The 17618-nt window shown below is 48.5% G+C and overlaps 1 protein-coding gene across 1 annotated transcript; it reads right to left on the bottom strand.

The window, feature by feature from the left end:
• Positions 1-11395: 11395 nt before the first annotated feature.
• On the bottom strand, positions 11396-12349 carry LOC146073491 (olfactory receptor 5J3-like). The gene has a single exon (XM_083180671.1). The coding sequence runs from the start codon at positions 12347-12349 to the stop codon at positions 11396-11398; it is 954 nt and encodes a 317-aa protein (XP_083036797.1).
• Positions 12350-17618: the final 5269 nt, after the last annotated feature.

Below are 17618 nucleotides of genomic sequence, written 5' to 3' on the forward strand. Positions count from 1 at the left end.
GTTTCTGGAAGATTTCTCGGTACTTGTATAGATTCATGACGGCAGTTATGAATAGTCAGCGTAGTGTCCCTGTCAGAATCAGTGTAGTGTTCCCCAAGCGAGCATAGTCAGCGTAGTCAGCGTCCCTGTCAGTATCAGCGTTGTGTTCCCGCAGCCAGCGTAGTCAGCGTCCCTGTCAGTATCAGCGTCGTGTTCCCGCAACCAGCGTAGTCAGCGTAGTCAGTGTCCCTGTCAGTATCAGCGTCGTGTTCCTGAAGCCAGCGTAGTCAGCGTCCCTGTCAGTATCAGCGTAGTGTTCCCGCAGCCAGCGTAGTCAGCATCCCTGTCAGTATCAGCGTTGTGTTCCCGCAACCAGCGTAGTCAGCGTAGTCAGCGTCCTTGTCAGTATCAGCAATGTGTTCCCGCAGCCAGCGTAGTCAGCATCCCTGTCAGTATCAGCATTGTGTTCCTGCAGCCAGCGTAGTCAGTATCCCTGTCAGTATCAGCATTGTGTTCCCGCAGCCAGCGTAGTCAGCCTAGTCAGTACATTCGCCGCTAGCCGGAGCTTACATAGTTAGCGCAGTCAGTGTCCCTGTCAGTGTCAGCGTTGTGTTCCCGCAGCCAGCGTAGTCAGCCTAGTCAGTATGTTTGCGGCTAGCCAGAGCTTACGTAGTTAGCTTAGTCAGCGTCCCTGTCAGTATCAGCGTCATGTTCCCGCAGTTAGCGTAGTCAGCATCCCTGTCAGTATTAGCGTTGTGTTCCCGCAGTTAGCGTAGTCATCGTAGTCAGTGTCCCTGTCAGTGTCAGCATTGTGTTCCCGCAGTCAGTGTAGTCAGCATCCCTGTCAGTATCAGCGCCGTGTTCCCGCAGCCAGCGTAGTCAGCCTAGTCAGTATGTTTGCGGCTAGCCAGAGCTTACGTAGTTAGCGTAGTCAGCGTCCCTGTCAGTCTCAGCATTGTGTTCCCGCAGCTAGCATAGTCAGCATCCCTGTCAGTATCAGCATTGTGTTCCCGCAGCCAGCGTAGTCAGCGTCCCTGTCAGTATCAGCATTGTGTTCCCGCAGCCAGCGTAGTCAGCGTCCCTGTCATTATCAGCATTGTGTTCCTGCAGCCAGCGTAGTCAGCGTCCCTGTCAGTATCAGCGTCGTGTTCCCGCAACCAGCGTAGTCAGCGTAGTCAGTGTCCCTGTCAGTATCAGCGTCGTGTTCCTGAAGCCAGCGTAGTCAGCGTCCCTGTCAGTATCAGCGTAGTGTTCCCGCAGCCTGCCTAGTCAGCATCCCTGTCAGTATCAGCGTTGTGTTCCCGCAACCAGCGTAGTCAGCGTAGTCAGCGTCCGTGTCAGTATCAGCAATGTGTTCCCGCAGCCAGCGTAGTCAGCATCCCTGTCAGTATCAGCATTGTGTTCCCGCAGCCAGCGTAGTCAGCATCCCTGTCAGTATCAGCATTGTGTTCCCGCAGCCAGCGTAGTCAGCCTAGTCAGTACATTCGCCGCTAGCCGGAGCTTACATAGTTAGCGCAGTCAGTGTCCCTGTCAGTGTCAGCGTTGTGTTCCCGCAGCCAGCGTAGTCAGCCTAGTCAGTATGTTTGCGGCTAGCCAGAGCTTACGTAGTTAGCTTAGTCAGCGTCCCTGTCAGTATCAGCGTCATGTTCCCGCAGTTAGCGTAGTCAGCATCCCTGTCAGTATTAGCGTTGTGTTCCCGCAGTTAGCGTAGTCATCGTAGTCAGTGTCCCTGTCAGTGTCAGCATTGTGTTCCCGCAGTCAGTGTAGTCAGCATCCCTGTCAGTATCAGCGCCGTGTTCCCGCAGCCAGCGTAGTCAGCCTAGTCAGTATGTTTGCGGCTAGCCAGAGCTTACGTAGTTAGCGTAGTCAGCGTCCCTGTCAGTCTCAGCATTATGTTCCCGCAGCTAGCATAGTCAGCATCCATGTCAGTATCAGCATTGTGTTCCCGCAGCCAGCGTAGTCAGCGTCCTTGTCAGTATCAGCATTGTGTTCCCGCAGCCAGCGTAGTCAGCGTCCCTGTCATTATCAGCATTGTGTTCCTGCAGCCAGCGTAGTCAGCCTGGTCAGTATGTTTGCGGCTAGCCAGAGTTTACGTAGTTAGCGTAGTCAGCGTCCCTGTCAGTATCAGCATTGTGTTCCCACAGCCAGCGTAGTCAGCATCCGTGTCAGTATCAGAGTTGTGTTCCCGCAGTTAGCGTAGTCAGCGTCCCTGTCAGTGTCACCATTGTGTTCCCACGGTCATCGTAGTCAGTGTCCCTGTCAGTGTCACCATTGTATTCCCGCAGCCAGCGTAGTGAGCATCCCTGTCAGTATCAGCATTGTGTTCCCGCAGACAGCGTAGTCAGCCTAGTCAGTATGTTTGCGGCTACCCAGAGCTTATGTAGTTAGCGTAGTCAGTGTCCCTGTCAGTATCAGCATTGTGTTCCCGCAGCCAGTGTAGTCAGCATCCCTGTCAGTATCAGCATTGTGTTCCCGCAGCCAGCGTAGTCAGTGTCCCTGTCAGTATCAGCATTGTGTTCCTGCAGCCAGCGTAGTCAGCCTAGTCAGTATGTTTGCTGCTAGCAGAGCTTACGTAGTTAGCGTAGTCAGTGTCCCTGTCAGTTTCAGCGTTGTGTTCCCGCAGCCAGCGTAGTCAGCGTCCCTGTCAGTACCAGCATTGTGTTCCCGCAGCCACCGTAGTCAGCATCTCTGTCAGTATCAGCGTTGTGTTCCCACAGTTAGCGTAGTCATCGTAATCAGTGTCCCTGTCAGTGTCACCATTGTGTTCCCGCAGCCAGCGCAGTCAGCGTCCCTGTCAGTATCAGCATTGTGTTCCTGCAGCCAGCGTAGTCAGCATCCCTGTCAGTGTCAGCATTGTGTTCCCGCAGTTAGTGTAGTCATCGTAGTCAGCATCCCTGTCAGTATCAGCATTGTGTTCCCGCAGCCAGCGTAGTCAGCATCCCTGTCAGTGTCAGCATTGTGTTCCCGCAGTTAGTGTAGTCATCGTAGTCAGCATCCCTGTCAGTATCAGCATTGTGTTCACGCAGCCAGCGCTGTCAGCGTCCCTGTCAGTATCAGCATTGTGTTCCTGCAGCCAGCGTAGTCAGCCTAGTCAGTATGTTTGCGGCTAGCCAGAGCTTACGTAGTTAGCATAGTCAGCGTTCCTGTCAGTATCAGCATTGTGTTCCCGCAGCCAGCGTAGTCAGCATCGATGTCAGTATCAGCGTTGTGTTCCCGCAGTTAGCGTAGTCAGCGTCCCTGTCAGTATCAGCATTGTGTTCCCACAGCCAGCGTAGTCAGCGTCCTTGTCAGTATCAGCATTGTGTTCCCACAGCCAGCGTAGTCAGCGTCCCTGTCAGTATCAGCATTGTGTTCCCGCAGCCAGCGTAGTCAGCGTCCCTGTCAGTATCAGCATTGTGTTCCCGCAGCCAGCGTAGTCAGCGTCCCTGTCAGTATCAGCATTGTGTTCCCGCAGCCAGCGTAGTCAGCGTCCTTGTCAGTATCAGCGTCATGTTCCCGCAGTTAGCGTAGTCATCGTAGTCAGTGTCCCTGTCAGTGTCACCATTGTGTTCCCGCAGCCAGCGTAGTCAGCATCCCTGTCAGTATCAGCATTGTGTTCCCGCAGCCAGCGTAGTCAGCGTCCTTGTCAGTATCAGCGTTGTGTTCCCGCAGTTAGCGTGGTCATCGTAGTCAGTGTCCCTGTCAGTGTCACCATTGTGTTCCCGCAGCCAGCGTAGTCAGCGTCCCTGTCAGTATCAGCGTTGTGTTCCCGCAGCCAGCGTAGTCAGCATCCCTGTCAGTATCAGCATTGTGTTCCCGCAGCCAGCGTAGTCAGCATCCCTGTCAGTATCAGCGTTGTGTTTCCGCAGTTAGCGTGGTCATCGTAGTCAGTGTCCCTGTCAGTGTCACCATTGTGTTCCCGCTGCCAGCGTAGTCAGCGTCCCTGTCAGTATCAGTGTTCTGTTCCCACAGCCAGCGTAGTCAGCATCCCTGTCAGTATCAGCATTGTGTTCCCGCAGCCAGCGTAGTCAGCGTCCTTGTCAGTATCAGCGTCATGTTCCCGCAGTTAGCGTAGTCATCGTAGTCAGTGTCCCTGTCAGTGTCACCATTGTGTTCCCACAGCCAGCGTAGTCAGCATCCCTGTCAGTATCAGCATTGTGTTCCCGCAGCCAGCGTAGTCAGCATCCCTGTCAGTATCAGCATTGTGTTCCCGCAGCAGCGTAGTCAGCATCCCTGTCAGTATCAGCGTTGTGTTCCTGCAGTTAGCGTAGTCATCGTAGTCAGTGTCCTTGTCAGTGTCACCATTGTGTTCCCACGGTCATCGTAGTCAGTGTCCCTGTCAGTGTCACCATTGTGTTCCCGCAGCCAGCGTAGTCAGCGTCCCTGTCAGTATCAGCATTGTGTTCCTGCAGCCAGCGTAGTCAGCCTAGTCAGTATGTTTGCGGCTAGCCAGAGCTTACGTAGTTAGCGTAGTCAGCATCCCTGTCAGTATCAGCATTGTGTTCCTGCAGCCAGCGTAGTCAGCATCCCTGTCAGTATCAGCGTTGTGTTCCCGCAGTTAGCGTAGTCAGCGTCCCTGTCAGTATCAGCATTGTGTTCCTGCAGCCAGCGTAGTCAGCCTAGTCAGTCTGTTTGCGGCTAGCCAGAGCTTACGTAGTTAGCGTAGTCAGCGTCCCTGTCAGTATCAGCATTGTGTTCCCGCAGCCAGTGTAGTCAGCGTCCCTGTCAGTATCAGCATTGTGTTCCCGCAGCCAGCGTAGTCAGCATCCCTGTCAGTATCAGCGTTGTGTTCCTGCAGTTAGCGTAGTCATCGTAGTCAGTGTCCCTGTCAGTGTCACCATTGTGTTCCCGCAGCCAGCGTAGTCAGCGTCCCTGTCAGTATCAGCATTGTGTTCCTGCAGCCAGCGTAGTCAGCCTAGTCAGTATGTTTGCGGCTAGCCAGAGCTTACGTAGTTAGCGTAGTCAGCGTCCCTGTCAGTATCAGCATTGTGTTCCTGCAGCCAGCGTAGTCAGCATCCCTGTCAGTATCAGCGTTGTGTTCCCGCAGTTAGCGTAGTCAGCGTCCCTGTCAGTATCAGCATTGTGTTCCTGCAGCCAGCGTAGTCAGCCTAGTCAGTCTGTTTGCGGCTAGCCAGAGCTTACGTAGTTAGCGTAGTCAGCGTCCCTGTCAGTATCAGCATTGTGTTCCCGCAGCCAGTGTAGTCAGCGTCCCTGTCAGTATCAGCATTGTGTTCCCGCAGCCAGCGTAGTCAGCATCCCTGTCAGTATCAGCGTTGTGTTCCTGCAGTTAGCGTAGTCATCGTAGTCAGTGTCCCTGTCAGTGTCACCATTGTGTTCCCGCAGCCAGCGTAGTCAGTGTCCCTGTCAGTATCAGCATTGTGTTCCCGCAGCCAGCGTAGTCAGCATCCCTGTCAGTATCAGCGTTGTGTTCCCACAGTTAGCGTAGTCATCGTAGTCAGTGTCCCTGTCAGTGTCACCATTGTGTTCCCGCAGCCAGCGTAGTCAGTATGTTTGCGGCTAGCCAGAGCTTACGTAGTTAGCGTAGTCAGCGTCCCTGTCAGTATTAGCGTCGTGTTCCCACAGTTAGCATAGTTATCATAGTCAGCATCCCTGTCAGTGTCAGCATTGTGTTCCTGCAGCCAGCGTAGTCAGCATCCCTGTCAGTATCAGCGTTGTGTTCCCACAGTTAGCGTAGTCATCGTAGTCAGTGTCCCTGTCAGTGTCACCATTGTGTTCCCGCAGCCAGCGTAGTCAGTATGTTTGCGGCTAGCCAGAGCTTACGTAGTTAGCGTAGTCAGCGTCCCTGTCAGTATTAGCGTCGTGTTCCCACAGTTAGCATAGTTATCATAGTCAGCATCCCTGTCAGTGTCAGCATTGTGTTCCTGCAGCCAGCGTAGTCAGCATCCCTGTCAGTGTCAGCATTGTATTCCCGCAGCCAGCGTAGTCAGCATCCCTGTCTGTTTGTCCAGCATAAGAGCCACGTTGGATGTGTCCTACCACAGCAGTGGCTCTTCAGTGGGAGACCGGTTAAATGCTTTATCGCACCAGTGGTCATCCATGACGCCAGGACCCCAATGTCTGCAATCAAAGCACACATAAAGCCAGGTACACCAATCTACTCACACTGTTGGCGTGCGTACAAAACGCAAGAATTGCAGCAGACGGGGTACCACCACATGCGCGTCAACCACCATCATAACTTTGTGGACCCAGACACTGGGGTCCATACCCAGAATATTGAGAGGCTCTGTGGCTCCTGTAAGTGGAGGAATAAGAGGCAGAGGGCCACTGCACGCCGGTACCTGGACTCAAACTTGCAGGAATTCATATGGTGCAAAACCCTAGGGGCGGAGGACGCTTTCCTGCGCATATTACATGCACTGACTCTTGTCCCAACTGCAGACAAAGCAGCCGACGCCGAAGATGATGCAGCTAAGTCGACATCAGCTGCTGTGTCGGAGAAATAAGGCCCTTATTCTGGTTGGTGCGGTAATGTCCGCGTGCGTTCGTCCCGCCGAATTTTTGTGTCTGCGCATGTGCAGAGGCGTCTCTGCGCATGTGCGAGCGGGGCGTACGGCCAAATCCCGCATGAAATGTGAACACTCCGAACAGGGGGTGGAGAGGGGCGTGAAGGGCTATTTTGGCTCATTACCATATGCGTACGCCCCGCGTTTCATGGGCGTTCCCATGCAAACGCTGGGCGTACGTATGGTAATGCGGTTGTGACGCACGTGTAGGGGGCGGACATATGACATCGCCGGATGTCAGCTGCCCGCCCAGATCCCTGCTTTTGCACGGAGAAATGTCCGTGTGGTCTGAGGTTGCGGGAGCTGGTGGAGCACTCGGTCCTGCATTCGATGGTCTGCGACCATCGAATGTTGGGGGAGGTTCCCTGAGATGGAGGAGGCGTAGTCCGTGAAAAATACACGTGCGGTCCGTTCGGCCAGCTTCTTACCGCGTACGGACGGAGTTGGCGATCCGTATGGAAGGCTGGGTTTCGCACGAACGGTCCTGGCCACATATTCGGATCCGGCCGCACCGATCAGAATAAGGGCCTAAGTGTTTTCGTCCTTTATGGGACTTGTTGTTCTACGGTATTTAACATTGCTCATTGTTTATCTTATTTATTCTTTATGTCAGTAAAATCCATTGGACAGTTAAAACATGTCATCATTATTGTTTCAGATGGATGACCTGACAGGTGTGAATGTGTTCCTGAAACACCCCCTCTAACCACGCCAGCCCGAAGTGTGGCAAGCTGATGCCGTGGTACGCGTCCTCCCGACCTGTTCATACCCCCACTATCCACATCGGTGTCGAGTTGATTTTATAAAGTGTGGCGAGCGCAGCGAGCCACCGAGCCCGAAGCGTGGCGAGCGGATGTGGAATACACGTCAAGTAATATGCGTCATCTTGCATGGCTCATTCTATGCTACCGCTCGCCACACTTTATAAAATCAACTCCACACCGCCACGCTCGCCACGCTTTGGGCTGGCGTGGATAGTGGGGATTTGCAATGGAGGCATTTGTCAGTATGTAACATGGAGCACTGGCAAATGAGTCCTTTATTGTGCATGAGACACCCTTGCGTAATGCACCCCCAATTTCTGCATGAGATGCACGCATGACTGAACCCCTAACCTTGTCTGTCTCCCTGAAGCGGACACGGGCAAGGTTGCTGTACCCTGCTGCAAGATTTACTGAGATGCACAAGTGTATGAGGCACTTATGCGTCTCAGCCAGATGAAGCGCCTCTCCGCCAGTGCCCGCATGTTCACCTCTCTGCCGCCATCTGCCAGCGCAGGGGATCTGGTGGTTTTCCGGATTGCCAGGGACAGAGCTGCAGCTTGCGGGGGCAGTATGGTGACTACGCTGTCTGTTGGGGACACTACACTGACTGTGCAGGGCTGCCGTGGGGACAATATGCTGACAGCGTAGCGTAAGGTGCCGCTGTGAAACTACACAAGTATCGATTTCTCTGCCTGGCTCCCCAACTTCTTATCCTCTGACATCTCCACCATTATCCTGGGTGACTTCAATATTGCTATTGACAGTCCACAATCCCTGCAGGCTTCCAAGCTCCTCTCTTGGCCTCTCCCAGTTGTCTGATGCCTCTACTCATGAGGAAGGCCACTGCCTGGATCCTTGTTTTCACCAGGCTGTGCACAGTCTCTGATTTTACTAACACTGCCTTCCCTCTCTCTGATCACAATCTCATTACCCTCTTGCTCTCCTCCATTACCCCAGGCTCACTGACACACTGCAATCATGCAATCCTACTCTAACTCATAGAAATACTAATGCTATTAATTTTCCACAACTTTCCACCTCTCTGCAACAACAGTTCTCTCTAATTCATACACTTACCTCTCCTGACTCTGCTGTTTCCCACCTGTACCAGACTCTTGAAACAGCCCTTGATGAAGTGGCTTCAGCCTCCCATTTCACCCCCTGCAGGCTTAGATGCAAACCGTGGCACACCAAAATAACAAGCTACGAAATCAGTCACGTAAAGCTATGAAATCAGTCACGTAAAGTAGAACACCATTGGCATAAATCTCATAATCTGACTGATTTCCTCACATATAAGACTGTCTACCACTTCTACTGCAATGCTTTGGACACTGCCAAACAAACGTACTTCCAATCTCTCATCTCTTTTCATGCCACCAACCCTAAATTACATTGTAACACATTTAACTCTCTTCTGTACCCACCCTCTCCTCCCCCCACCAGCTACGATCAGTGAACAAGAACTTGCCTTCTACTTTAAGGACAAGATTGGTAACATCCAAGATGAAATGATATGCTCTTCCACAACCTCTAACCCTCTTTCTTCCCCACCTGAACCCTCTGGCACTTTCTCTTCATTTGAGCCCACAAATGAAAAGGAAATTTCCACACTCTTCTTATCCTCCTGCTCTACTACCTCTCCTCTTGATTCTATACCTGCACAAGTCATTAAAACTCTGTCTCTTGTGCTTATCCCAACCGTAACTAAAATCTGCAATCTCTCTTATTACTCCCATTCTGAAAAAACACAATTCTGACCCTAACTCTCTAACTACTGTCCTATATCTCAGCTCCCATGCCTTTCCAAACTACTGGAGAGACTTGTCTACTCTCCCCTCACACACTTTCTTAACTCTCCCCTCACACACTTTTTTAACTCTCACACCCTATTACAACCACTTCAGTCAGGCTTTCATTGCCAACACTCCACCGAGACAGCACTGACTAAAGTGGTGAATGATCTGGTAACTGCCATTTCTAAAGGCCATAACTCACTACTTATCTCCCATCTGGACCTCTTCGCTGTGCACAAGATCTGCATCTCTCTTCTGCACGGATCACCAGCTCCCATTCACTATTACAGGACTTTCATCGGGCTGCTCCCATCCTATGGAATGCCCTTCCACGCACAATAAGACTCTCCGCTTTCCTCCAAACTTTCAAGTGTTCCCTGAAAACTCACCTCTTCAGGCAAGCCTATCATATTTAAGTTCCATACTCATAACCCTCTGAGACACTAATGTATTATATAGCTTCCCTTCTGGACCTACAAGCTATGCTATTACTGGTGCCTGTCCTTGTGTTTCCCTCCTATGTCCCTATAGATTGTAAGCTTGCAGCAGGGCCTTCCTGCCTCCAAGTCTGTCTGTTGTTACCCAGTTTGTTTTATCACTGTCCACAATTGTAAAGCGCAATGGAATCTACTGCGCTATATAAGAAACTGTTAATAAAACTTCATCTGAAGGGAAAGACAGGTTGAATTTTTGCAGAACCTATACAGTTGTGTCTAAATTCATCAAAAGCAAGATCAGTTAACACTGGCATCTAATTGCCAGTGATCCGATAATGGCACCTATTCTGTCTTCGCCACCAAGGTTTACCTACTGTACTGAAGGGGCCCCAATTTAAAATACATTTTCGTAGTGACAGATCTCTCTTGTAAACAATTACCTACTTCAAACTGGCTGGGCCAAAAAAATTGAGTATACAAGTGCTTAAGGTGTTCAAAGTGTAAATTCCCAATGATGGACAGAAATGTAAAATTTGCCATAAGCTGGACATCAATAGCAAGTTTGTTATTTATGCACTGACACGTCCCAGCAACCTTATTTAGTGGGCAAGACAACACGGATGATCAAGGAACGCTCAAGTCAGCACAAATCATCCATCAACAAGAGCTTGATCTCTATTGACTTGGACTTAAAATCTCTACCAGTCGCTAGAAAATAAATGGAAAAATGGCACAACATTCGCCAACTTAATTGCTTTCTGATTGACCACATTCCCCTACCCACGATGGGTTAGGATCCTGATAAACTTTTGCTTCAGAGAGAACGGCAGGACTCAATAAGGACTTTAAAATAGGCTGTTTTATTTAAACAACCCAAACACTACACGTACAATGCCTGAGTGTACTAATCCTATATAGTATACCGCTGTGTATACCACTTGCCCTTTGCATCACCGTGTGCGCCAATGTAATTGATTAATCTATGCGTTATGTGCTGCCACAGCTGCCGACCCCTATACTGCTCCTCCCTACTTTATTAACATACAGATAGTACCTTATTCTGGTCTGTTTGCAAGCTCCCCTTCATTCTCACAGGGCCGATGTTGGGCATATGCCCAGATGCATTTCTACTCATGTGCAGAGGCAGCGTGCGTGCAGCCATTGCGAACAGACTGTTCGCTGGGTGCACACACCCAACATTGCGGGAGTAGGCGGGGGGTGACATGCCGTGGTACTGATGGACTTGCAAGGGTGCAAACTCCCATCTAAGCGCGTCAACCAGAATAACCCCCATGGTGTAATCTTTTCTGGTACATAGCACACCATTATCTGGGACCCGTCCTGCTATGCTGTCTCATCTTACTCGGCTGCAATCCCATTTTTTATTTGCACTTCAGACACCAGCATATTGTTCTGCTACAGATGGAGTAGCTCTCATTGATTCTATCGCCAATTGCCACACAGGCCATCCGCCATCCTCTGACAGAAGGGGGATGCTCACACGAGACGCTCAGGCCCTCCATCCGTCTCCCCACTCCCTGCCCATCAGCAGTCAGCCTGCCCATCTCCCTTAAGTGGAGATGGGCAGGGAAGCCGATGATCACCGCTGCCCGCCGTTTTGCTGACGTGGACGCTCGAACGAGTGAGACACTAGCGTATCCCAGTCAGCCAGTCTGCCATCTACCAGCCTGCACCAGCACATGCAATCTGGCGATCGCGCAGGCTGGCTGACAACAGCTCCATCTGTACATGTTGTACTTTGTAGCTTTCCAGTACTTTCAGCATTCAAGTCAACTGGCTTATATTGGAACTGGCTTGGCCATAAAATATCTCATCTCAAATGCTAGGAGGTTTGAGCTATATATTTGTATTTTATTGGCATGAGTGTGAGTAATAACGCTCTAGCAGGAACACTATTTTTTGAATAAGGGATAGCTACAGTGATTATAATGCACTGCCTGCATAACAATCCGTTTCACCTGCTGGTTCCTCAGGCTGTATATCAGTGGGTTCAGCATTGGAATCACCATTGTAAAAAGGACAGAGGCAACTTTGTCTAGTTTCTCAAAGTCACTGGAAGGAGAGCGCAGGTAAGATAACATAACTGCCCCAAACAAGATGCTGACGCACATGAGATGTGAGGAGCAGGTGCTGAATGCTTTCTGACGGCCCTCAGCAGATTTAATACGTAGAATGGAAGAAATAATAAGCACATAGGAGACCAGGATAATCATCAAACAACCTGCGCCAAGAGCACCAACTAAATACACAGTTACCATGTCACAGGTGAAAGTGTCAGAGCAGGACAGTCTGAGTAGTGAAGGCGTGTGACAATAGAAATGGTCTATAAGGTTTGACCTGCAGAAATTGAGACTGAACACACAACTGGTTTCCACTAAAGACTGAAGAAAGCCACCGGAGGTGACAAGGAGGACAAGAGATAGACATTTGTTCTTAGTCATTATGGACACATAGTGGAGCGGGTGGCAGATAGCAGCATATCGGTCATAGGCCATGTTGGAGAGAAGAAATCCCTCAGTAGATCCTAAGGCAGAAAGAAAATAAAACTGTAGGACACAGCCATTGAATGAGATGGTCTTACTTACAGAAATGAGGTCCTTCATCATCTTAGGAGTTATAACTGATGAAAAACATATGTCCAACAGAGAGAGGTAGCTCAGGAAGAAGTACATCGGGGTATGGAGGGTTGTGCTGCTATAGATAATTACCAGCATGCCAACATTTGCCAGAAGGGTCACCATATAAATGTGTGAGAAGAGTATGAAGAGGAACAGGGCAAGTTTATCATTATCAGTGAGTCCAGAAAATACAAAGGACTTTACATGAGTCTTGTTCATGACGTCCATATCACTCTCTTTCTCTCTCTCTCTCTCTCTTTCTCTTTCTCTCTCTCTCTCTCTCTCTCTCTCTCTCTCTCTCTCTACTGTAGATTGGAGAAATATGCAACTTTTTAAGAATAAGAAACTTCTCAAGATCCTCTCAAAATAATACTAAATGCAACATGAAACCATTATACAAACTGTGTCATATTGTGGATACCTTTTAAGTCCATCTTAAAAACTTTAGTGAATTTATACATGTGTTACTGTAGCTCATATCTGAAAAATCTTATTAAAGTTAAATTAGATAAAATATTGAAATTCTCACAGGCCACATAGTGTTGATAGCAGTCTATACAATGAAATATATATAGTCTTATGCACAATGGCAAATCAAATACAGATATGAAAGAAAAAAAATACTGACCAATGGTTTGCTAAGTAATTAATTTAACAAAATATATCTTCAGAATTACAATTTGTTTACTATTGCCCTAGTCTTGGTAATTGCATCTTACAGAGTGATAGAGGTGAACTTACATTAAATGTGTATATGAGGAGGATAAGTGGACACATTTTTCAAGAAAAAAGCATTTTTAAAAATAAATAAATTATAAACAATAAATGAAATTTCATACAAATATAAAAAAAAAAAAAAAAAAATGAAACTAGGAAAATTAGTGATTAAAATAATAACCCCATTATTGTCCTGACTCCAATATGGTATTGGACAAATTCAAACTAGATGACTGGCTGGACAAAATAATTGTGTCCATGATGCGTAATCCATAGATCTTTGAAGGGAAAGTCTATAACAGGGGTGGCCAAACCGGTCCTCGAGATCTACCAACGGTCCATGTTTTCAAGATCCCCTAGCTGGTGCTCAGCTGCAGTCATTACCAACTGTCATATTATTTTCAAACCTGCTGCATTCATTCCACAGGTTGCCTGAAAAACATGAACTGTTGGTAGATCTCGAGGACAGGTTTGGCTACCCCTGGTCTATAAAGCTGGTTTCCCATAGCAAAAACCTGCTTTCAACCCGTTTTTGTAAACGTGTTTCATATTGCATGTTGTAAATGGTATATTGCAGTTTCAATACCGTTTTTGTACCTTCAGATTCAACCCGTTTCACCCATAGAAAGCCTTACAATGTCATTTTAAATATGGGCGGGGATCATGCAGGGGGATAACCTATCACCCTTGTGTGGTTATCATTTGTAGCAAATACCGTTTCTGAGCTGTTCAGACTGCAGGGAAAACGGCTCTGGAACGTGTAGGATCCTGCTTTTAACACGTTTCAAAATACTGGTATTCTGTAACCGGTAAATTGATTGTGGAGCTTTCATATTGCAGCTGGTACCGTTGTAAAGCAGTTAAAAATCGGCAATATGCCATGTTAAAACTGCAATGTGAAAGGGGCTTTAGATTCAGTAGGAGTGAAGTCACATATTCTGAAACATGATTACAGCATCTTCAGACCATAATTTAGTAATATATTATTTAATGAAAATAAGTTTTTTTTTTCAGAAATACTTGACTTTAAGATTATCGAATTAGCTAAGATTATCAATGAAAAATAAACTTCAACTATGGAACATTCAACACGGACAGGATTCTTCTTAAATGATCTCATTTTTAAATCATTTTTTTTAAAATGGTTTATGAAGAGAATGTAGAAAAGTATAAAGACGTAATAACTATGAAACTATCATTAAAAAATGTGATTAGAGCATTTAATCTAAAAACACATTTTAGTGAGCAAAAATAACAAACCAGAACCAAATACCTGTCATCAGAAATAAATGATTTTTTTCCTTATATATTTGTATAGAATTACAAATGCAAGTCTCGTGCAAAAGTTTGCAAGATATAGTATGTCAGTAACCTCCTCTGTAACACAGGAGCAATATTCATATACAAGACATAACTACATGCCCATCACTATCAAGACGTACTTTAGGGGTTTCAAAAAGAAATAAATTGTTGATATAAGTGGGTAACAGTTTACGAAAATCACTTGTGCTTTGCTTAAATTTAAATATAAAATCAAATCAAATAATCATTAAAAATAATAATAGTAAAATGTGTCCTTTTTTCTGAGCTTCTTGTCGGTTTTGTGGAGATACAGAATTTATAAAGCATCTCCTCTATGTGATTCCTGTTCCTTATTTATAATACATTCAATTACCCTGGAGTATAATTATCCTCTGCCACAAAGCACATAACGCTCATTATTATACATAAGAAATGAATCAGTTAGTGACCTGTTTATCTGTAACTGTGAGCAAGATTAATCCTCAAATATAAGGATTGCATTTTATATGAATTAAATAATTGTCTCATACTATACTGTAACTTTATGAACTATATAAATATATTTCCCCAACTATTATTTTTCCTCTGTGTGTGTGTATATCTATCTATCTATCTATCTATCTATCTATCTATCTATCTATCTATCTATCTATCTATCTATCTATCTCATATCTATCTATCTATCTATCTATCTATCTATCTCATATCTATCTATCTATCTATCTATCTATCTATCTCATATCTATCTATCTATCTATCTATCTCAAATACAAAATCTCTAGAATTTGTGCTAAATACTAATATGGTCACTAATAACACTAGGTCCCCTGCTAGAGAGACCACCACAATCGAAATATCCACACAATAGTGATATACAGCGCCCGTATACAAATACTAGGTACCGTATATACTCAAGTATAAGCCGAGTTCTTCAGCCCTTTTTTGGGGGGCTGAAAAGGCCCTACTCGGCTTATATTCGAGTGTGGGTCTGGGGCAGTAGTGTGTTACCTGTTAGCACCCCATCGCTGCACAGTGATATCCTCTGTGCCCAGCGGGAGGCTCAGCGCATATGAACTCTAAGACCTGACACTGCCCAGCATGTGATGACCGTCACTTCCCTGGCTGCCAGAAGCTCAGCGCCCGAAGAGTTAACATCCCCTGCAGTTGGTTGGCTGGCTGTCTCCATGTTACTGAGCCACACTAGGTAACAGACAGCCGCGGGACCCGGCGCCAGGGGAGGGAGGCGCTGAGCCTCCCATTGGGTCTTGCGGCTGTCTGTTACCTAGCGCGGCTCAGGTCACTATACTGGCGTCTCCCCTCCCCTGGATCCCATTGGATCTTGTGTGGCTCAGGTCATTAGGCTGCCTCCTCCCCTCCCCTGGCTCCCATTGGATCTCTTGCGGCTGTCTGTAATATCTAGCCTGCCCGGAGAGTGACAGGCAGCCAGCATGTCCGAGGAGGGGGCAGGCAAAGCGCTGGGGAAGCCAGCTCACCAGGGGAGGAGGAGGGACAATATTAGCTTCTAGTAGGTGGCTCACCACACCACAGCAGCAGCTCAGTGTAAGGGGGAGGAGACACATGCCTGCTAACATACAGCAGCAGCTCAGTGTAAGGGGGAGGAGACACATGCCTGCTAACATACAGCAGCAGCTCAGTGTAAGGGGGGAGGAGACACATGCCTGCTAACATACAGCAGCAGCTCAGTGTAAGGGGGAAGAGACACAGGCCTGCTAACATACAGCAGCAGCTCAGTGTAAGGGGGAGGAGACACATGCCTGCTAACATACAGCAGCAGCTCAGTGTAAGGGGGAAGAGACATAGGCCTGCTAACATACAGCAGCAGCTCAGTGTAAGGGGGAGGAGACACGGGCCTGCTAACATACAGCAGCAGCTCAGTGTAAGGGGGAGGAGACACGGGCCTGCTAACATACAGCAGCAGCTCAGTGTAAGGGGGAAGAGACATAGGCCTGCTAACATACAGCAGCAGCTCAGTGTAAGGGGGAAGAGACATAGGCCTGCTAACATACAGCAGCAGCTCAGTGTAAGGGGGAGGAGACACGGGCCTGCTAACATACAGCAGCAGCTCAGTGTAAGGGGGAGGAGACACGGGCCTGCTAACATACAGCAGCAGCTCAGTGTAAGGGGGAAGAGACACAGGCCTGCTAACATACAGCAGCAGCTCAGTGTAAGGGGGAGGAGACACATGCCTGCTAACATACAGCAGCAGCTCAGTGTAAGGGGGAAGAGACATAGGCCTGCTAACATACAGCAGCAGCTCAGTGTAAGGGGGAAGAGACATAGGCCTGCTAACATACAGCAGCAGCTCAGTGTAAGGGGGAGGAGACACGGGCCTGCTAACATACAGCAGCAGCTCAGTGTAAGGGGGAAGAGACACGGGCCTGCTAACATACAGCAGCAGCTCAGTGTAAGGGGGAAGAGATATAGGCCTGCTAACATACAGCAGCAGCTCAGTGTAAGGGGGAAGAGACACATGCCTGCTAACATACAGCAGCAGCTCAGTTTAAGGGGGAGGAGACACATGCCTGCTAACATACAGCAGCAGCTCAGTGTAAGGGGGAAGAGACACATGCCTGCTAACATACAGCAGCAGCTCAGTGTAAGTGGGAGGAGACACGGGCCTGCTAACATACAGCAGCAGCTCAGTGTAAGGCGGAAGAAACATAGGCCTGCTAACATACAGCAGCAGCTCAGTGTAAGGGGGAAGAGACACATGCCTGCTAACATACAGCAGCAGCTCAGTGTAAGGGGGAAGAGACACATGCCTGCTAACATACAGCAGCAGCTCAGTGAAAGGGGGAAGAGACATAGGCCTGCTAACATACAGCAGCAGCTCAGTGTAAGGGGGAAGAGACACATGCCTGCTAACATACAGCAGCAAAGTACATCAGAGATATTTTTTCACATAAAAAAAGATTTGTCTGGTTATGAGCACATTAATTAAATAAATCATGTAACATGCAGGGGATGCACAGAGCAGCCTGTGTTAGGGCTCATAATCAGGTGCGTAACTATAGCACCGCAGCCCCTGCAGTCACGGGGGGGGGCGATGTGCATGTGGGGGTGCCGGGGGGGCTGCGGTGCTATAGTAATGCCCCCGCCCCCATCCCCCGCAGGCTTACCTGTCTGCACGTCCCGGCTCCCCTCCTGGCTTCAATCAATTCTATGGAGACGGACCATGATAAAATGGCCGCCCCATAAAGCAGACAGTTCTCTGAAACTGTCTGCGGTATGGGGGTGACCATTTTATCGTGGTCCGTCTGCATAGAATTATTAATTGAAGCCAGGAGGGGAGCCGGGACACGCAGACAGGTAAGCCTGCGGCGATGGGGGGGGGGTAGGGACCGGCGGCTGGGGGGGGAGGCCGGCAGGGAGGGGTGGAGGCGGGGGGGCATCCCAAACCAAGCTACGCCACTGCTCATAATATAAATGCTGCGTGTACGCACTGTTATTGAAAGTG

The sequence above is a fragment of the Crinia signifera genome, chromosome 4, assembly GCF_055691185.1.
Source record: "Crinia signifera chromosome 4, ASM5569118v1, whole genome shotgun sequence".
Lineage (NCBI taxonomy): Eukaryota > Metazoa > Chordata > Amphibia > Anura > Myobatrachidae > Crinia > Crinia signifera.